The sequence below is a fragment of the Momordica charantia genome, assembly GCF_013281855.1.
Source record: "Momordica charantia cultivar OHB3-1 chromosome 8 unlocalized genomic scaffold, Mcharantia_2.0 BLBB01000008.1, whole genome shotgun sequence".
NCBI lineage: Eukaryota > Viridiplantae > Streptophyta > Magnoliopsida > Cucurbitales > Cucurbitaceae > Momordica > Momordica charantia.
In genome coordinates this window covers 5,607,235-5,629,788 of record NW_028275166.1, presented here as the reverse complement: position 1 = coordinate 5,629,788, position 22,554 = coordinate 5,607,235, and the positions used below count along the sequence as shown (strand labels likewise).

The 22,554-nt window shown below is 33.4% G+C and overlaps 1 protein-coding gene and 1 pseudogene across 5 annotated transcripts; both read left to right on the top strand.

The window, feature by feature from the left end:
* The first annotated feature begins 442 nt into the window (after positions 1-442).
* On the top strand, positions 443-3,803 carry LOC148209422 (alcohol acyltransferase 9-like; annotated as a pseudogene). Its single transcript, XR_015792664.1, has 2 exons — positions 443-988; positions 2,717-3,803. The product of XR_015792664.1 is annotated as an alcohol acyltransferase 9-like (transcript).
* Positions 3,804-11,957: 8,154 nt separating this feature from the next.
* Positions 11,958-21,954, top strand: LOC111013981 (cyclin-T1-3). 4 transcript variants are annotated; one of them, XR_002601787.2, is made up of 9 exons: positions 11,958-12,276; positions 12,805-13,139; positions 14,092-14,173; positions 17,999-18,133; positions 18,231-18,403; positions 18,522-18,673; positions 19,156-19,843; positions 20,560-21,181; positions 21,521-21,954. XR_002601787.2 is itself a non-coding variant. In XM_022288559.2 (7 exons), exons 2-7 carry the CDS (start codon positions 12,910-12,912, stop codon positions 19,752-19,754), a joined length of 1,371 nt encoding a protein of 456 aa, XP_022144251.1. In that variant the 5' UTR covers positions 11,958-12,276; positions 12,805-12,909; the 3' UTR covers positions 19,755-20,051. The 4 variants fall into 4 exon arrangements, 1 of the variants encoding a protein (XP_022144251.1); XR_002601785.2 differs by lacking the exon at positions 20,560-21,181; XR_015793291.1 differs by lacking the exons at positions 11,958-12,276; positions 12,805-13,139; positions 20,560-21,181 and adding exons at positions 13,168-13,587; positions 13,697-13,821.
* Positions 21,955-22,554: the final 600 nt, after the last annotated feature.

Here is a 22,554-nt window from a genome sequence, read left to right as displayed (position 1 = left end):
TGATTTTGAGGTGACCCTGATAATACTAATATGGTATTATAGGCCAAAAGCTCACATCAGTATCCAGTTTAAAAATGAGATCTAACCAAGATTGATGAGTCAAAAGGGTCACGACCAAACAGAAAAAGAAAATGCAAATGTATATACTTTTTCTTTAAATAACGAGTTGTCAATTTTTAATGGTGTGTTATAATTGGTCAGGAGCTAAATATTGTCCTTCGTATTATTATCTGCAGGCATAGATAGGGTGTTTTGGTTCGTCTCCAAACTAGCCCTTCAAAAGAGATGGAGATTTATTATATGATACTCGAAAAACTGCTTTTTCTCAATACCCTTATTCTTCTTTCATCCAAAATATTTGAGAACCAAACTTGTAATTAAAAAAAGAAAAAGGTGGCAACTTTAATTGAGTATAATGCGCACGCCCCTTTTTAACCCATCTCTCTCTCTAAGGAATTTGATCGTACCATACCACCAGCCTCCATATCCCTCTCCTCTACAAAGTCCCACTCCCCTCTCCAACAAACTCACATCACAAATCCCAAAAAAAAAAAAAATGATGCTAAAATCGCCGGAGCTGCCTGATTGTGTGTGCCTGAACCCGCCGGTGGTGATCCGGCCGGCGAGCCCCACTCCAAAACACTCCCTCTACCTCTCCAATCTGGACGACCAGAACTTCCTCAGATTCTCCATCAAATACGTCTTCCTGTTCCGCCGCGCCGTCAGCCTCTGCCGCCTCAAGCACTCTCTCGCCATTGTTCTCGACGAGTACTACCCCTTCGCCGGACGCTTGCGGGCCTGCAGCGGCGGCGATCAGAAGCTGGAGGTGGAGTGTAACGGGGAAGGGGTGGTTTTCGCGGACGGGTTCATGGATATCACGGCGGAGGAGTTCCTTCAAGTGGCGGACACGCCCAATCGGTCGTGGAGGAAGCTGCTCTACCGGTTCGAAGCTCTCGGTTTCTTGGATATTCCTCCCCTTGTTGTTCAGGTTAGACATTAATTATTATTATTCTAAACTCATTTTATTAATTTAATTCCCACTTTCAATTTGATCAATTAACCTACGCATGAGTCTTGAGAGATTCCGTTGACTTTTAATGTGATTTATTTTGAGTCGTCCTACCTTTAACCGCGAAAATAAACCACATCAAAAAGTATGCCCATTTCATCAAAATCTAATATTAAACCGATACTTTAGTCAACATGAACATAAATTGACATATGTTCTTTTCCTCGAAGTCAGAGGTTCGATTCTCCTAAAACATTGATACTTTCACTACTAAAAGAATTTTAACACCCTCTCCTCCTTTAGATGGAAAAATAACTTTTTTCCTTTTATAATTTTCTCAAGCACTCTCCAAACAGTTGCTCTTTCTTTTTTTCTTCTTTATCTGTTGGGTCAGTCTCAGCTTTTGGGTGGTAGAGAGGACTCAGAGGAGGCTTGTCACTTGTCTGTGCTTTATAAGTGTGGGGTTCCTTTTTTTTTTTTCTCTTTTCTACAATTTTCTTTCCACTAGCAATCATTTTAACAAGATAAGTCTGTTTTTTTGGTGAGAAAAATTGTGTTTTTGAACAAGAGAGAGTGATGGTTTTTTTTTTCGATGCCATCTGAGGTTTTGCCCAATTGTTGTTACATCAAATAGATTAAAAAGTTGCAACTATATAAAAAGGTAGTTGGCCTTGGCCTCGGCTCTCCCACCCACATCAAAACCTTTCTTTTCCATCAAACATCCTAGCCCGTCCAATGTCACGTCTTCAAAATATATGAAAAATCATTCCATATGCTATCGTAACGTGGTGCTCGTGCTTTTGAACCGTTAAATATTTGGGGGAAAAATAATGTGAGAATAATATCAAAGATAATTTTTTCCCTTTTACTTACACCCACTCAATTGCTTTCTTTTCTTTTCTTTTCTTATTGATTGAAGTACGGAATTTAGAATGCAACTTTTTTTAAGGGTATCATCAATTTGGGAATGGTGAAATTAATACATTCTTACCACTGCTTTTTCAGGGAGAAAATGCTCAAATCCAATCACTAAAAATACCCAAACCTAATGTGACCTAAAATCCTTAAATAAATAATGTAATCTTTGAATCATTTTGTTTTTTATTTTCTATTTTTGAAAATTAAACTTGTAAACCTATATTTTGTTATTTTACCTTTACTTTTTAAAAGTATTTTCTAAATCTAAATTAAAATTTGAAAATTAAAAAAAATATAGTTTCTAAAAAATAGTTTTGTTTTTTTAAGAATATTAAAACATACAAAAAAAATGTAAACAAACAAGCATAAATTTTTTAAGTAGAAAACTAAAAACGTAATGGTTATCAAACAAAATTTAAAAATTTAATTATTCATAGTTCCTATTTGACAATAATTTTGTTTCTTAGAACAACAAGTAGAGTTGGAGATTCAAACCCATGATATTTTGATCAAAGACAAATATCAATTATCGCTGAGCTAAACTCATATTGACATCTGACAACCGTTTCATTTCTAATTACCTATTTGCAAAAATTAAACAAAAGCACTACTTCCATCACGTTTGTTTAATTTTTTTTCTTTTTATAAAAAGATATATTTTTAAAATCTGAGCCACGATTTTTAAAAGAACTTTTTTTTAGGATGGTGAAAAATATACAAAGAAATTGAGAGGAATTAGAGTAAAGGGTGAATTTATTTAATTATTTTAGTCGTTGGGTTTATGGACAGGTGACAAAGCTGCGTTGTGGAGGGATGATCCTATGCACCGGAATAAACCACTGCCTGTCGGACGGCGTGGGGACGTCACAATTTTTGCATGCGTGGGCCCACGTCACCACCAAACCCAATCAGCCTCTCCCAATCAAACCCCTCCACGTCCGCCACGTGTTCAAACCCCGTAACCCCCTACACGTCACCTTCCCCCACCCCCAATATTCCAAAACTACCCCTCACGCTCACGACGGCCTCCTCCTCTCCCTCCTCCGCTCCCTCCCTCTCCGCCCCGTCTCCGTCGCCTTCTCTGCCGCCCACATTCTCCGTCTCAAGCGCCGCTGCTCCCCCTCCCTCAAGTGCACCTCCTTCGAAGCCGTAGCCGCCCACACGTGGCAGTCCTGGGTCCACTCCCTCCTCTCCGCCGCCCCCCTCCCCCCCTCCCTCACCGTCAACCTCCTCTTCTCCGTCAACGTCCGCCGCCGCATGCTCCTCCCCGATCCCCCCCCCGGGTTACTACGGCAACGCCTTCATCCTCGCCTGCGCCCAGTCCTCCGTCAAGGACCTCTCCGCAGCCTCCGCCGCCGCCAACGTCCACCACGCCGTCCGCCTCGTCCAGCAGGCCAAGTCCTCCGTCACCGACGCCTACGTCCGATCCCTGGTCGACATGTTGGACGACCGTACCCTGAGAACCGACATGTCGGCGACCTTGGTGATCTCCCAGTGGGCCAAACTTGGGCTTGAGGATTTGGATTTCGGCGAAGGGAAGCCGCTCCATATGGGCCCACTCGCCAGTGACATCTATTGCCTCTTCTTGCCCGTCGCCGGAGATTCCGCCGCCGTTAGAGTTCTCGTGTCGGTGCCGGAAACCGTCGCCCACAAGTTTGAGTTTTACATGAACCAATGTTGTGACAGTAGCGATGACCATGAAATTCAAGATGAAAATACTAATAATAATACTAATAATAATAATAATGGACAACAAAATGGTTTCGTCTGAAAAAATAAAAATTACAAATTGTTCTTGCACTGCTTTTGCTAAATTTGTTTATTTATTAGTGTCGCGTCAATATTAACGCTACCTTATGCCAATTATTGAAAATCAACCTTAATTTTAAAGTTTACAAATAATGTGTCTACAATAAATTTATAAATGATTCTTTGCAAATTATATATGCATGATAAATGGAATATTGAAGCTTACGTTTGGTAGTAATTTTTTAAATATTCTAAAAGTATTTTCTTTTTCTTTTTTCTTTTGAATAACACGTGGTGTGTAGGAGGATTTCAACCTCTAATATTTTGATTAATAATTTATGCATTAATTAATTAATTAGTTCAACCGACCCTCAAAGTACTTTTTAATTTACTAAAATAATTTTCAATCCTTTATTAGTTTTTTCCATATTAAAAAAATAAAAAGTTCATAAGATTGAGATTCTTTATGATGTGGGTATAGCATCCTCCAACAAAGAATAAAGAGAGGGACGAAAAGAAAGAGTTTTACTTTTTAAAATTGAGATTCTCATCTCAATTATAAAAATTTTCATTCTTCATTTTGATACATTCACTTATTATTTAAATAATCTCCAACGTTAATGAGTGTTAAACAAATTTTAACCATGTTTAGTGATAAACTAATATTTCTAGCAAATATGTAGCAAAATTTCATGTTGGCATTAGCATATATGAGAGAGACAAAAATTGACTAACGTGATAATGAAATGAGACGACAAAAGTATAATAGATATCCAAATGATTATTTTTCTAACATTAAAGACTAAAGTAGACATTTTAAAAATTTAAAAATTAAAATCGACAAACTAAAATAAACTTTTCAAAAGTATATAGGCTATAATACAACATTTGAAATCTAATACAAAAATGATTAAACATCCCCTAGTAAGATGCAAAAGGATAAAAAAGCATATCTTTGAAAGGTTGAATGCATTTTGCTTAAAAAAGGAGGGCCAAACTTGGCTTTTGCGGCGTGGCATCCCTCCACTTTCGATCTTCTTGTAATTTATTAATAAAAATATTCCAAAACAAAAAAGTGATACCAATCAACTAGTTTAATTAATATTATCACATTTACAAACCCAATTACCTATTTTTAATTGTTATTTGTATAAATAAAATATCCAACAAGTGAGCACTGACGTGGTTAGCATATTTTAAAGCAAGCATAACTCAATAGTAATTGATGGGCGATCGAACTCACAACTTCTTGATTGGAGATATATGTCGATTACCGCTGAACTATGCTTCCTTTGAATCCAAAAAGACTAGACTTAATTAAGAGAGAATGAATTCAAACTCATGATGACTACCTACTTAAAGAATTACTTCTTATATTTTGTCTGACTAGACAGATGGTATGTTATTTTAAAAAAATAATAGGAAAAGATAATTAAACTACCTACCACACATCTCTACTTTTTTCAAGTAATGTTTGGTTGTTTAATTAATGATGGGTCCAATGATTCTTCCATAATTATAACTATACCTTCTCTTTCAAACCATAAACTAGTGCTTTTCTTCTCTCTAATTAATGACTAGAGGTCTCTTCTCTCTCATAGATATAGATACCTATATTGAAGAGCAAAAGAAAAAAAGGAAAAAAAAAAGTTCTAAAGCAAGAAAGGAATGAAGAAGGAATAAGGAGTTGTATATTTAGAGATCTGATGTCTACTTTTTGGAGGGATTTAGGCTCTTGTTCATGACCCCAAAATGAGTTGGTGAATCATAGTTTATAGGGTTGAGTAATTAATCTAGATGTTTGATTTAATTGAAAGGAAGAAAAAATATTTTTATGTCTAGACTTGATAAATATCGAGACAGATTTTACACATTTGAATTTGGAAGTCTAATAAAAGGTAAATTTGCACTACTTGTTCGAATTTAATGTTCGATTTTATGAAATTGGTAAGTTTAGGAGAAAACTTATGCCTCACATTTTGCTAATTAAATTCAAAAGTAATAATGGATTCTAACAACTAGTTAACTACCATATGTGCCATAAACATTAAGAATATATTTTCACCAAACTCACGACGATCCTTCCATAAATGCCAAAAGTTCGATCTCTCATCCACAAATCATCTGTCGTACTTAAAAGAAGGATATATTTTCATTTAGGTATATGATTAGTATTACATTTATACATAATCTAACTTGACATAATTTTGTTAAACTAACCAATTATATGAATAGGAAGAATATAACATTTCATAAATTTAAACTATACGGATATTTGAATTTATTAACCACGCATATATCATGATTCTATGTCAAATCTCTACCAAATATAATGTTGCATCGCAGGAATTCAAAAATTTTCAAAACCTCCAATCTCAATAATCATTCCATTATTATCAGAACTACACACCCAAGAGTTTAAATCGATAGATTTGTAACGAGTTTAATGATGATTTCAATATATTTTCTAACCAATTTTGTCCTTTGAAAGAGTAGAAGAGCCAAACCCTATCAAAAGAATGTGTAGAAGGGCCTTTCAATAATTTGGACACATTTTTATAGTTGGGAGTGGCACACATGTGGGAGAGCTCCACTCCATTGTGTGGATTTTTTTTTTTTTTTTTTGTCTTCACACCAAACTTCAATTATGAAGTTTGGCAGCAAAAAAAAAAAAAAAAACATTCCAATCAAAACATGTTGATTTGTTTACACATTAAAAAAAAGAAGGAAAAAAAAAGGCGCACACACTCTCATCCCACTAGGGTTTTAATGGAATGTTCTAAGGTGTCCACTCTCTCATTTTAGTTTTCTCTTCACACATCTCTTTCTTTCTTTTTCTTTTTTTTTTTTCCTATTTCATCATTTGTTGCTTTGAAGATTTTGATGCATCCATGATGAGAGGATGGAGAAAGGGTTTGTTGAAGGGAAAAAAATGATGAGGGTTAATTATTAGTGGTATAATTTGAGGATGGTATCTATTTGGTTTTAAAATTTCGAAAATGTTTCTCATAGGTATATAAATTTGGAAGATTGTGTTTAATCCCAATAGGTTCAACCTTTTCGTTTGTGTCTAGCTAATAGATCACCTCGTGATGATTCTATTTGTTTAATAATCATGTGTTTGAATTCTTAGATATAATATAATTGGTGTGTCATGAAATCAAGATTAGGTTGATCGGAGTTAATTGTGGGAAATTATACTTTTTTTAGAACGTGTGGAAATGCAGATCAAACTCACAATCTTGTTGTTGGAGATATATGTCAATTACCTCTAAGTTATACTCGCTTTTGCAATTGTGGGAAATTATTAAAACAAATTTGGAAATTTTTAAAAGCCAACTTTTTAAAGTTAAAAAGATCTATTAAAAACGTTTTAAAACATAGGAATGCACGAATGAGTCAATTTTTTGAACGGGCGGTAGGATTTTGGGAATTTTTTTGGCTCTAAGAAAATTATGTCATTTGTTTCTTATCATTATTTCTAGACTTCTAAATTGAGAAACTGACTATTTTAGGAAATACAAAGACCAAATAAATTATATTATTTGAATTATAGTTGATACATAAAGTCAAAGAAAAAAATGTTATTGCAAGAGTCTATATGAATTTTTTTTAGTATATAGCCATTTTTTGTTTTTTTGTTATTTTATTAAAGCCTATTCCTAGAGCAAATCAATTAAAATAACTACATCTAAATATATTTCTTGTATTTAAAAATTAAGAATGATTCTTCTAACACTGTTCAATTGAGAGGAAAAAAAAAACTTCTTAAATTAAATATGACTCCCCATTGCCTTTTTATAAATTAAAATCACGATATTTGAATGAGAAAAATAGAGAATTTACTTATGACAAGACAACATAATATTTTTTTTAAAAAAATTGATGACAATATTACATATGAAAAAAGACGTTTTGTAGACGACATTTATTATCATCACAAATTAATTTGTTGTAATTCAATGTTTGGTTTAATTAACTCTAACCATATCTTCTTTCTTGTTTTATTAGTGGGAATATCACATATTTTAAGTCTCGTCTCTAAACATATCAATCCTTAAAAAAAGTCACATCTCCACATCCTTAACTTTTCATCTCAGTGTTATCAAATATTTCAAAATATGTCAATATTATATGCCACATGACCTATTATTTAAAGAAATTTTGAATAAGAAAATAAAAAACGTGAAATTCGGTGTGATTATTTAATTTCACCATTAAAATTGGAATTGCCCTATTGATCGTCATGAAACAATAATGCAAATAGTGGGAGTAAAAATTGTACGCATTTTTAAAAACAAGCTTTAAACTCTAATTGTCATTAATTATAATTAAATTAAAAGTTGTTGCCATTAAAGACACAAGGAGTTCACAACATTACATGTGTTTTTTTTTAACCAATTAAAATGCAAAATTACACATTTTCAAATAGATAACGTGTCTTATAGAAAATGATATTTTATAAGCAGTTTTGAGGTCGTCACCAAATTGATTATTATTAATTTTGAAGTGGAGCAAAGAATAAAGGAGGAAGACAACTTAATTTGTTGTAATTCAAAAAGATAAAATGTTTAAGTTGTGTAATTTACTTTTAATTGATTCCTCTAAATTTTTGGAATTGAAATATTTTATATAAAAAAGTAAACTTGTGAAGTTTCAGTTCCGTCTTAAATAAATTTACCTTCTAACACTTGAATTATTATAAAATATAAAATATGGAAATGGAAATTCAAACTCGTGACCTTTTAATAAAAAATTAGAACCTTTATGCTTTGGTAACAATGATATAAACCATGAATTTGCATAATTATTATATTATAAGAACTATATTATCTAATTGATGAAAAGTTCCTCGGAAGTTTCATGCCCTTACCTTAGGTTGATAGTTGCATTGCAAATATTTTTCTTTTGTCATACAATTTCAAATCTTAGCTTTTATTTGGCTGCAATTATGTAGGATTTGTATATACTAACATGAAAATAATAATTACTTTTTGGGAAATTTTCACTTTTTTCCCTTCTACATGTTTTTATCATAAGCTTTAATTTCATTAAATTGACCCTAGATGTAGGTAAGTGTTACAATTTTTTTATCTATTTAATTTTTGCTAATTCATCCATTAACTTTAACAAAAAAAAAACAATGTAAAAGATTTCCCAAAGTTACTCATTTAATTAAAATCAAGTTTAACACAAAATTAAGTTTCATTGATGTATAAAATCAATTATTAAATAACTCCATCAAAATTAACAAATTTTGAACATAAAAAAGCTCTAATATCGTTTTGTTTTAATTATGTCAATTTCATATTAAATATATGTTTTATAATGCATTTGACGAGAGTATTATTTTCAATAATTTTTCCAACAATGATAAAAATCGCAACATCTATGATGAATATTATAATATTTAATAAAATTTAAGGTAGAATTGATACACCTGATCAGGTTATAGGTTTGCTGCTTTTTTTTTTTTTTTGTGGTCGTGATAAAATATAAAAAAAAAATTAACTAATACTTTTATTCTTAGGTAGGTCCTCTATCTATATTTTTTAAAAAAATGGCCAAAAAGTATTGTAAATTGCAAAAAGGGTCGGATTTTTATAGTAGCCCCTTTAACGGGCCTACTTATTCCTGAAAGCCCAGTGGAACGACTCGGCCGTCAGATCCAGTAATTGGGCTTCGGCCCAATTGGAATTTACCGGGGCGTGCGAGGTTAATTGAACCCAACCTAACCTATTTTTATGTAATTTACACAAATTTATAAATTTAATCTTCTTTTGATCGTATATTTATATATTTTTCAGTGTTACCCATATATCTCAAATAATTACATGGGGCCCTACTTTTTTCTAGAACTTATTGCATTTTGCTATTGTAAACTTAGTAATATTTATGATGAGTATGAGATGATTTTTTTGTAAGATATTAAAAATACACTTTTGAAAAATTTCAGATATTTATTTTGGTAAGACAAAATAAATTCTATAAATTCCAAAACACTATAAAATATTTAAAAATCAACCTTACGATAAACACGTAATTAATTAGTGTACTTAGGTCATTCTTACTTATCGGAGTCCTTTCAGGTTGCTTATCAAAAATATTACTAGTATACTTATTTATTCTTTTTAGTGAATTATCGCTAAGCTATGCTCGTTTACGGATAGTAAATATTTTTTATTATAACAATTTATTTAATATTGATAAATAATTAATAATTAAAATAAAATTCATCAACTAAAATATTCTTTTATTATAACAGCACTTATTTAATACAAAATATTACTAAATTTCATTATTCTAATATTTAATAATAATGAATTATATTTTAAAAAATTATAATAACAAAGTAAAAGTTAAAAGTAAATATTTTACAATATTTGATAATAAAATCACATAATCACATCAACTAATACAAGAGAGGTAAAATGGTAGTAGTAAAGATTTTTATTATAAGGAAATTTATTAGTAGCATAAATGAGAAAAAATAGGAGTATAGAACAATTAATTAAAAAATTGTGGATCTCATTAATACAAGAGAGGTAAAATGGTAGTAGTAAAGTAATTGCAATAGATTTATGGTATCAATATTTGATGAGGGTGGAGGAGAAAGATAAATGAGTTGCCAAATTTGAGATGAGTCTAATAATTGATTTTATTTATATAATTTGGTAAACAACATAAAAAGAAAAAATAGATTATCCTTCCATTATTCTCATCCGGTTGAATAAACAATTTTTTTGAAAAACTCGGTTATCTTTAGGAGGGAGTATGCTTTCACCAAAAACAATTGTTTGAAAAAATCACCCCAAAATGTACTTTTCTTTTCGATAATAATTTGAAATATGAAAAAGAAGAATGCAGCTAAACTTTCCTATCCAAATTATAATTTACTCCATCAACTTAAAATGTTGTATCTGATATGTTTTTCCATTAAACAAAATGTATTATACAAAGTTGTGTTAGTTTAATAGGTGTCAGAAGTTTGAAAATGTCTTTAATTTTTAATTTTGTATCTAATAAGTTTCTAATTTCAAATTGTATCTAATAAATTCAAGAATTCTACATAATATTGAATATGATAAATACCTGTTAAATACAAAATTGAAAGTTACAATTTCGTAGTGTATCAAACACATTCAAAAGTTCAATTTTACTATTTTTAGTTCCAAACTTACGCTTAATATTTTAAGAAGATTAGGAACTACGACAATATTTACTTCAAGGAAAATGAGAATTAATAAATGAAAATCAATTTTTTCATTCTCGTCGATGTGTTTATCAAATTGTAGGAACTGAAATCAAATGATGGGACCCATACAATTTGTTCATTTACATCCTTAAAACGGAGCAATCTCATTCATATCCTACATCTCAGTTATTATTGAACTATGTTCGCTTTGACCGTGGGTCCCGTTTATTAATTGGAATTATTTTTCTACTTTTGTTATTTCCCTCTAGTGTTTTAATAAGGTCTATACCTTTTTATTTAATATACATTTTTTTATTTATTTTCACTTATGATACTAATATTTTTTATTCTAATAAAATGTATATCATTTTTATTAGTTAACGATATTTTATTAGAAGATATTATAATTTTATTATTATTAACGAATTATTATCAATAGGTTTTCAAAAATAGAGTTAATTATTATTAAATATTATAAAAATAAAATTCAATAATATTTTATATTAAATGAGGATGGTTGTAATAAAACTTGTAATTTTATTTTAATTATTTATTATTTATTAATATTAAATAAATTGTCATGATAAAAAATACTTGCTATCAGCAATAAGATAAATAAAAAATAAGAAGAAATAGGTATATTAATAATTGTCATACCTAATTATGATTCTAATTTTAGATAATTTTAGCAAACTACATCAATTGATTCTCAAAGGAATTCTGATTCTGATCCTAAAAAATTGTTGGTAAACAGTATCAAAGTAACATTCTTATACCGATGGATTTGATTTCAATTGATTCTCATTTGAGTTCATTCTCATTGTAATTTATAACAAATAAATAGAGCTTATAAGAATCGAATTCATTAGTCAATTGAACTATGTTTAACGATAAATGAAACCTATTTATTTTTTTAGGTCGAAGATTTAGATAATGTTGTAATAAAAAATAAAAAAAACTAAGAATATGTATATTATATATTCTTTATTTTACTATGCTGATAATTAAATCAAACTATAAATGTTTATTAAAAAGATTAATAATTAATTTAAATTTTTGATAAGGCAAGTATTTCGTAAAATAATGGTAGATATTTACAGAATCCCCTAACGTTTTTCGACGACGTCTTCTCTCGCGCTATTGCTCGCCGACGATTTTGGCGCGGCGGATTCTGTGTCATATTCCCACTGTCGAAGATCGTTGTGTTCGCCGCCAATTTGGAAAAAAGCATCGATCGATTAACCTAAGTTTCCGCGTCTTGCGTGGTTCCGAAGGAACCGAGTCAACTCAAGTCCAGTCGAATCTGGTCTTTCTGCAACAGACTTCTTCCACGGTGACCGGAATCTAGGGTTTCGTTTGAAGCTGGAGCACTTCCCGACCCAATTAATATTCTCACGTTTTTCAGGTATTCATCTCCTTGACCTAATTGCCCTCCTGTTTTGGCGGACGGCAACAATTTCTGGGTTCTTTTAGAATCGGTTGATTATTTATTGTCAATAGTAATAATGGGTTGAGTCTGAAATCGTAGAGATACCTATTTCACCCCTTCAAGTTATCAGCTTGGAATTGGGGTATTATTTTACGACTTTCCTCTCGTGTTCGTGATTCTTAAGAGCCCTTCAACGGTTAAAATGTAGGGTTCCCCCCCCCCCCCCCCCCCCCCCATTTTTTTTCTGGATGAGTTGGTGTCTTTAGTTTTGCTTGTCTGTTTTTAGCAAAAGAATATGGCTGTATTTGTCCGAGTTAGTTTTCCAATCATGTGTCGTAATCTTACGTAGATGTTGCGAAGGGTTTTTAGTAGACTAGTTCTGGTTAGAAAAAGGAGAGAAGAAAGGGATGGATTTGAAAAGTGCGGTGCTTTATTGCAAGTGATGCAGCCTTAGGAAATGCTTAAGTTGATTGGTCAGCTCCACGATTGTTTATGTTTATGCAGGTAGTCTTTATCAATCTTTGAGGGAAGGGAACGATAATTTGTTCCACGGTCATGGTCACTGCTGAGTTTGTTTAATGCAATCCAATGAGTTGAGAGAGTGAGAGCATGGCAAGACAGCTGTCCCAGAATCGTCTTGAGAACGGCAATCCAGGAAATACACCTAGCCTTTGTGTGCAGGAAGAGCATCTGATCTCTGCACGCAAATGGTATTTCTGTAAACAGGAAATTGAAAATCATTCTCCATCCAGGAAGGATGGAGTGGATTTCAAGAAAGAGTCTCAACTGCGGAAGTCATATTGCTCATTTATTCAAGAGCTTGGCATGAAGCTGAAAGTGTAAGACTTCAATAATTTCCATTTATGTGACAGTTATGCATGTCTTTAACTTATATTCTTTCTGAGCACTTCCTGAGAAATTTGTAAAATTACCTCTCCTTGTAGTTGTTTATTTGGTCTATGTATGCAGATCTAGCTATCTTCATTCTTCAGTCATCCACAAGTTTTGTTTCTCAGTCCATTATCTTACCTGGTCAATGATTTCATAGTTTCATCATAGCCATGTTGTTGATTTTGTTGGGAAATTGACCATATAAGGAGTGAGTTGAAAACCCATATTTGAGCTAGGATATCCAGATCATGGTGATGGGTGCAAACGCTGGGTGATGTCGGCTGGAGCCTGGAACAGGAACACCAAGCCTTTGTCAATGCCATAGGCTGATGAAATATGTTTTGTTAACACATTTCTATGATCTATTATGATGACCTGAATGGCCACCTCTTCAAGGTTCTGCATACCTGGTTTCAAAATCACCATTTTATATTTCTGTTGTATGAACTCTGCCTTTTGCTTATCTGTATAATGAACTCTCTCCCTACCTACCATCATTCTTCAGATTCTCCACCTCCATCACCGTCCAACTCTCAAGCGGTCTCAATTATTGCTAGAAAATTTCTTCAACTGAACTTCTCTGTTCATATTTAAGTAGATTCAACTATTTCTTCTGCTGTATTCTTTTAGGTGAGAAATCTTTCTTATAATGGATGATTCTTCATATAACTTTTGAGCCATTTAGATTATCTTCACTTAAGGACCTCCAAAGGAATGGGGTTTTTTCCTTTTTTTCTCTTCTTCTGTAGCAGGTTTGTTTTGTTAAAATATTGATGGTTGTATGTTTGTGTGTATTTTATCTTATGGCACTAATCATGAATGTATGTTTGTGTGTATTTTATCTTATGGCACTAATCATGATTTCTTCCAAATTTTCATGTGGATGTGTTGCTTTTTCAGGCCTCAAGTAACAATTGCAAGTGCAATGATGGTGTGCCACCGATTCTATATGCTTCAATCCCATGCTAAAAATGACTGGCAGGTAAGTTGATGGTTTAAGATTTGTGTTCTGAGGTTCCATAGCAAGCCATTGATATTTGTGATGTTACATTGTGAAGTTAAAATGTAACAGTCTCTCAAGTTTCCTTAAAAGAGAAAATACTAAAGTTTCGCACTGTAGAACAACCTGAAAATAGTTACACAAATAACCTTCCAAGTCCCAAAAGTAGAATTGTTTGTAAAGGAAAATAACTCCTCCACCAAGAATCAGCCACATAGTATTTGACGATCTCAAATCTTTTCTCCTACAATGCTTGCTTTATTTAAAAACTACGTTGGTTTCCTTTTGTTCAAAACCCAGAAAGCAGCTTTGACCATGTTAACCATGATAATTTAGCCATCTTTTTTGACTGAATGCCATAAATCTCAAGAAAACATTATTTTTCTGAAAAGTTGAAGGCCCATGTGAAACTGAATCCTTGAAACACCTACAAAAATCCATTTTTGGGGTACATAACAAAAGAATAGATGATTGATGTTCTCTTCTACTTTTAAGCATAAGCTGCATCAACTTGGGTTCATAACTCAATAAGGGCATGCTATTATTTTTCCCCTATTTTTTTACAAATATTTTATTATTTTTTAATTTTTCGTTTTGTCTTTATTATTCTTTTAAAAAACATTCTGTTTTTCTTATAATTTTAATTTTTTCTTCTTCCTTGTTTTTTAATTGACATTTTGACCTGTCAAATTTAATTTTAAGGCTTTTCCCATATTAATTTACACTATACATACATAATATATTTTTTATTTTAAAAATTTATTAAGGTACGTCTCACACCCACTTCATTCAGGCATTGCCTTTTTGTCACCTCTTGCCTTGGGCAATCAAGTGACTCTTGCCTTGGGCAATCAAGAGACTCTTGACTTGGGTGCACCTAGAAATTTTTTTTTCTTGATATCTGTGAGTGTCCGGGTCAGCTTACTCGCACCTCGACTAATCTCACGGGGCAATCGCCTGACCATACAACATTTGGTATCGAGAAACACATAGGAATTACTAATTCCTAAGGTAGGTGGCTATCATGGGATTTGAATTCATTCCCTCTTAATTACCTCAGCCCATTTGGACTAAATGAGCCACCCATGATGGTTGTGCACCTAGCCATTTGAAAACACTTTCCAACAACCTCCTTATGTCTTCTATTTTAGTAATTGAAGCACCCTCAACCAGGAGTAAAATATCACAAAATTCGCGCTCTTCCTCTTCTCAGGTTTCTTGGATGATTTTGAGTTTTTCTTCCATGCTCCAAAAATTGACACCTTTACTTATTTATTTTTTAATCCTCAATGATGCTATGAGAATGTTTACTAGGAAAAACAACATATGTGGTGCATGATTTATATAAGCTAGAGGGAACAAATAAGACAAGACATACTCTTATTTATGAACTATTTACAGAAAATTTTACGTTTGAGAGTAACTAATGGTAACTCCAAGTGCTTTTTGACAACTTGTATGTGAGCTATATTATTCATACCCATCTGATTGATTAGCATTGGAGACTTCCTTGTAAATATGAATTGCAATAGAAATTAGAGATCGTTGTGCTATGGTAGGAGCAGTGTTATTGAGGCACACCTGGGCGCTTGCCTCAGGCGAGAGGTGAGGCGATTTCGCCTAGGTGCGCCTTGCAAGGTGCCTAGGCGAGTGCCTTCAATCGGGCGCTCGCCTCGGTGCGCCTTTGTGCGCCTCTCGCCTTAGGCGAGGCGATCTGCCTTATATATATATATATATATATATTTTTTTTTTTAATTTTTAATGTGTATTTTTTAAAAGAACCTTTCTCCCTCGCGAAATACCTCAGTCCACAAACTCTAACCATTCTCTCTACCTCTCGACATTCACCTTCACCGCCCTCAATCTCCGGCCATCGCCCACTCCCATCTCCGACCATCACCGTCGCCGCTCCCGTCTCAAACTAAACTTATTGAATTTGGTTGTTTTATGTATCTTGTTGACATTTACTATGACACTATTTTGGTATTTATTTTTTAAACTATGTTTACTATAAAATTTATGCACTATATATATAATTTTTATTTATTTATTAAGGTGCGCACGCTTCATTCGGGCGTCACCTTTGTATTGCCTCTCGCCTCAAGGCGATCAAAGGACTTGTCGCTTTGAAGTGCGCCTTGAAAACACTGGGTAGGAGGGGGTTTTGTCTAAACCCTCCCTTTCGAGATAAGGGTATAATCCTTCGGCATGCATGTTTTCTTTCCTTCATATTTTATGGGGTATTTTGCTTGAGAGAAATGGTAGAACTTTTAAAGGGCTTGAGAGGTCCTGGGAAGAGGTGCGGAATGTGGTTAGGTTCAACTCTTCCCTTTGGCTGTTCGTCTCTAAGCCATTGTCTAACTATCCATTTTGTAACTATGAGTTAGGCCTTATGTTTTCATATTGGAGTTATTTTCTGTATAGCTAGATTTTGGACTCCTTTTGTGGGCCGGTTTTTGTGTGCTCTTGTATTTTCTTTCATGTTTCTTAATGAAAAGTTTGGTTTTTCATTTAATAAAAAAAGGAAGAAGAAATCAGGTGACATATAACTTTGGAATATTGAAGGCTATAGCATATGATTGAATCTAGTTATGCATTCCTATAATTTCATCATTGCTGTCAAGCTGTGAAGACTATGTTCTAGTATCTCAACTATTCTGGCGTTCATTTTAGATTTTTCATATTGTAGGTGGATTATCAAGCATGTTTTTTTTAGATAAGAAACAATTTCATTGATTAATGAAATTTTAAAAAAGAATGGGGAACACTCATTTCTAGTCCATGGAGTTAAAAAGAAAACAAACAAATAAATAGAAGACATCTCCAATTGGATGGAGTGTTTTCTTTTCTCTCTCTCTCTCTTTCATTCTCGTCCATATCTCTTGGTGAAAATGGAGTTTCATTTTGAGTTTCCATCCATTTTTATTAGGTGTAGCGTGGAAATAAATCTGTCTTCATTAGTTGAGTAGTTGTTTCACTGGGTTTCTTGATTAAGTTCGAAGAAAAAGAAAATTCACCTCTTTTATATTAGAATTGTAATGGACGCGATTTCATCTGTTGGAATAGACACTGATGGATCTCCTTCAATGTCCTTTAAAGCTTGGTTTTTCCTGGAAGAATGGTCTGATGAAGGGACCATTTTTGTTTGGAAAAAAAACTCAACTCTTTTTGGGTGATTTGTAGAGATGTCTACCATCTCCATGGAGGATTTAACAAGAGTGGTTGGATTATGTATTGGAAAATGTCTGGAGATTTCTAAAGGAAGTGTGTAAAGGGGAGGTGGTGGAAGGGATTTCGGTTAGAAATGTTCCTTAAAAGGAGCCTCTTTGCTTGGTAACTTCTCAAACATCACTGAAAAGTTGGGTTATGTGTAAAATAAATAAGAATAAGATCCTATACTTCCTTAGGACTTCTCTGAATATATTCAAGAATCTTTTATTTCTTTCACTCCATGTCCCAAGGAATAGCACAAGAGTCACTGACCCAAAGAACTATTCTCCTTTAATATGTTTCCATAAAGAGAATCTTTAAGTCTTCTAGGGGCTGCATGGCTTCACCCTGATTTGAAGATGCAAAATAAGAATAAATATAATTTTGAAGCAAAAGATCAAATAAAGAAGAGGTCATCCATATCCTTGGTTTTTTTAATTAATTAATTAATTTTATTTATTTATTTATATAATACGACACACACCAGCTGAGGCTTATGAATCTATTTGGACTTCTGGCTTGAACAAAGTAATTTATGGATTATATGTCTGTTGTGCGGGACTCAGTTTTATGACTTGAATACGTAATTTGTTACAGACAATTGGAACAGCAGGTATGTTCCTTGCCTGTAAGATTGAAGAGACACCACGGTTTCTGAATGATGTTGTTGTTGTGGCTTATGAGTTGATATACAAATGGGATCCTTCTGCTACAAAAAAAATTAGACAAAAAGTACGTTACTCTGCCTGTTATCTTATTTACCTTTATTGATGCTCCTTGTATCATAAAGGAAATTATTGAATGGATAAATGCAACATTCTGCTTGTAGGAAGTATTCAACAAAAAAAAGGAATTAATCTTGATTGGGGAGAGGCTTCTATTGTCAACCCTTGCATTTGATGTTGATATTCAGCTTCCCTACAAGCCACTTGTTACTGCTCTAAAGAGATTGGGACTGGATGCTGATCTTTGGAAGGTGGCCTGGAATTTTGTAAATGATTGGTAAGGCTCTTCATCTTACTCATCAAGATTCTGTTTACTTGGTCCTAGTCTGATGTAATATTTTTGTGAATTTTGGTTTATCGTTTAGAGGTTAATTTCAACGTCATGGAACTTGTAGGCTTTGTACAACATTGTGCTTGGAGTACAAACCCCATTATATTGCTGCTGGTTCGATATTCCTTGCTTCCAAATTTCAAAAAGTGAAATTACCTTCAGAGAAAGGAAAAGTTTGGTGGATGGAGTTTGATGTTTCGCCAAAACAGTTACAAGGTTGTTGAAATGAATCTTTACAGTTTATACTCGTATTTTATTCTCTCTTGCCAGTTATTGATTCCAAATAAGTATGATATATATGATAGCTTAGTAGTACATCAGTGTTCAAAAGTTAGTAATGAGTGATGACATTGAACAAGGTTGTTAAAATGAATCTTTATACTGGTATTTTATTTTCTCTCCTGTCAATTATCGACTTCAAATGAGCATGATATATATGATAGCTCAGTAGTAATCAGTGTAGAAGTTAGTAATGAGTGATGACATTGTTCCCTAATTTTTTCTCTCAAAGAAGAATTATGGATATACATGTTTTACTAAATAAGGAAAGAGAATGTAAGTTATTTGTGCCATTTTTCCCCTCGAGTGTTTTAATCTGTTGCAACACTGCTACTTCCAATTATGACATATTCCTCTTACCCTTCTATTCATTGTTGCTTCTTGAGGGCATTTATCATTTTAAAAAAAATTTCTTTCAGAGGTCATACAGCAAATGTTGAAGTTATTTGAGAAAGACAGAAAACAAAGCCTGCCACCTTCTAAAAAGAAGACTCATCAGCCCGAAGTTTTAGATGGACAGACAAGGGTTGATAGCTCCCAATCATGTGTATCCAGCGTGTCAATTTCTGATCAGCTTGATAGTCATGATGTCATGGCGGAGGCCAGTGACTGCAACAAGTCTGTAATGCCTAATTGTTGCCACAATCAGGAAAATATAAATTACTGCATCAGTCCGGTGGAAGTTTTACCCTGCCAGACAAGTGATGCTGGGAGTTCAAGTAGTGTCATTGACAATGGTGATACTGGGATTTGCCGGAGCACTGAGGACAATTATCCTGATCAGATCACACAATCAACAACTGTTTCTATTTCTGCTTCTAATGACTACAATAAGATAAACTTCAGCCGAATCAGAGAGACAATAAAGAGAAGAAAACTTTGTAGAGCTACAAATATAAAGGAAGTACAACCCATGAGCCCAGATGTTGACAGCGAAGCATGGATAGAAAAGGAGCTGGAACATGGAATAGAGCTAGAATATGAATCCTCATTGAAGAAGAAAAGAAAGGCATCTTGAAGTTGGGAATGCAATTCTATTTACTGATAAAGTATCGTCAAAATTTTTCTTGTCGGAGCATTTGATTAATTCCAGAAATTCTTCTAACTGTAAGTATTAAGAGGGCATTTTCAGCTTATTCTTCATTCTTTTGATAGTTTTTGTTTTCACCATTCTCTTATGTAGTCTAATAACATACAATTCAGTTATCTCACGCTTCATTGATAGTAAGTGTACATGTTTATCTGGAAGTGTATTTATATCACAACTTGGTATTCGTTCTTCAATGAACATTCTGCAGTCGTATCATTATTTCCACTTTGTATCAAATCTTAGTTACTCTTGTGGTCTCTTTTTCTAATGTGAGAGATATAAAGTAGTTTTAGGATTTCCCCTTTTAGCATGTAATTTATTCATATAAATGTAGTCTACACTGATGATTTCTTGCTACAAGATCCTTTCATGCATTTATTTTTATTCAGTTTCGTTGCATTGGTTTTTGGTTTTACTTTGTGTTTAGATTTCTTGGATCAAATTTTCAAATAGTGTTGTTACCGTGATTCTTTGTTTTAATGATAAAATGTCACTGGTTTAAAGAAGTTAAGTTAGGTTTCTGAATCTCTGGGGAATCTGATCACAATCTAGAAGGGTTAGGGGCTCAGGAGATTCCCTCCATGCATGTGGCTTCAATTGTTCCCTTTTCAATAGGATTTAGTATATGCCACATTAACTATGCTATTACTTTCTGTCCTATGAATCTGCTTGAGGCCCAAAGCCATTGACAGATTCAGTAGAGTAATTTATTTACTCTGGATTCCTTGTCCAGGCCAGAGGAGGAGATAGTCAAGCCTGATGAAACACCTATGGTCCTGAATAGCTAAGATTAATGAGCGTTTGCTGATTGGGCCTCAGAAAATATTCTTTCTTCCTTTTCACTTTCAGAGATCGATCGTTCATAGTGCTGTAGTGGACTAGTAGTGGGACTCACTGAGGACTATTTCATCTCACTCTCACCAACTTTTCTCTCAAAACCTTCCTCTCTCTCTTCTGGCAAAAGTGAACCACTTAGAAGCACAGCAGGTTTGCGTATTGAGTGTGAAATCCTTTATCCTTGAACAAACATAGTAATTGGATTACGTTGGTCAGAAAAACGACACCACCATAGTTATGAAAGAAAATAAAGCCGGATTAGATTATAGACAAGGCTAAGAAAAGTGGTGTCAAAGCATTGAGACACGAAGCTTTAGTGTGGGGATGCATAAAGATATCAATCATGTACATGGCTACCCATGTCCTTCCATTGCCACTATTATACAAACCTGATAGATAGCAAGGAGGTCAGGAATCAAATTGTATGAGGCAACGCTTTTAGCTTCTTTGGCGCTTGTGTTAAAAAGAAGAAAAAGGTGGGGGGGGGTCGTGGTTATGGAAAGGCATACCCAGGCAAGGTTTGGATTTCATCCCCCTTTCTTGAGAAAGCGTACTCTCTCTCTCTCTCTCTCTCTCTCTTTCTTTCTTTTTTGGTTCAAATGGTTTGTCTCTTCCCAACACCTTTAAATCTTGTTTGCTTTAAACCTCCTTTTAAAAACCATGGAGAAAAAGACTTTTGACTCAAATAGTTCATGTATTGAAGTTGAAAAGGATGGTCAAATAATTGGACTAATGAGATTTTGTTGCAGGGAATAAGAAACTGAAACAATGGTGAAGCAGAACCTTAAGCTGAATGCTATTTTATTTTGCTTTCATGTGTCAAAACTAAATTAATGTCACCACATTCTTCTGAGTAGGTATGAACATTGTGAAACTCACCAGTGAAGGACCATAGAGAGAAGAAAAGGCAAGCTTGCTGGAAGTATCAAACTATAGAAGAACTCTGCAGCTTTGTGCCTATACCTTAGAGCAAGCCAGTGAGTTTAACTACGCCAGTGAGTTTAACTGTCTCTAACATAGAATTTCTTTTATCATTGTTTATCTGTCTGCCACTGCCTGTTTGGGATTTAGAAGAGAAAGTAGTGGTAGAAGAAAAGTAGAATTGGTATCTAGATTAGTATGAAAAATGTGGACTGAATTTTGAAATCACTTCATTCATAGAACAGGAATAAGAAAGAGACCCCAACTAATTTATGTTCATATGAATAATTGTAGAACAACCCTAAACTATTTGTAAATTCATCAAGGATACTTGTTTTTTGATTCTTTTATAGTTTGGTTCTTTTTTTTACCCTAAGTTGCAGCTATGACTTTGTACTTTATAAAGGTACTGCTTTAATATTCTAAACGATGGACCCATAAGCTATAAAGTTTTCAATCATAGCAAATTGCTTTTTTGGGATTTGTTGAAGTTCAATTCTTATCTTGATAAAACAATCATAGCATGTATGACTTTCGTGTTATTATGTTCATGGCCTGCTCCCACTTACGTACAAAGAAAAGAACCCATCCTAAGTCAGGTGGAAGAGGCCAAAGAGATCTTAAATTATTAAGTTTTATGCTCGAGGTTTTGAATTTAATTTTTAAATTCGGTGGAGATTTGAACTTCCGACTTTCTGATCGATGATATGTCTTAACTAGTTGAGCTATGTTCAAATTGTCTTCAACAGAATGAAGCTTAGAACTATAAAAGGTATGTTTAGAACAAATGTTCGAGTCGTTAAGTTATGAAACAAGGAATTATTCTATGTTTCTTGTAATGAAATGATGTTATGGGGAGGTGCACGAGTGGAGAAACCTTTCACAAATAAAGTTATGAATAAAGCAGTAGAGAAAGAGAGAGCTTTAAATAGAGAAAGAGAGAGCTTTAAATAGAGAAAGAGAGAGCTTT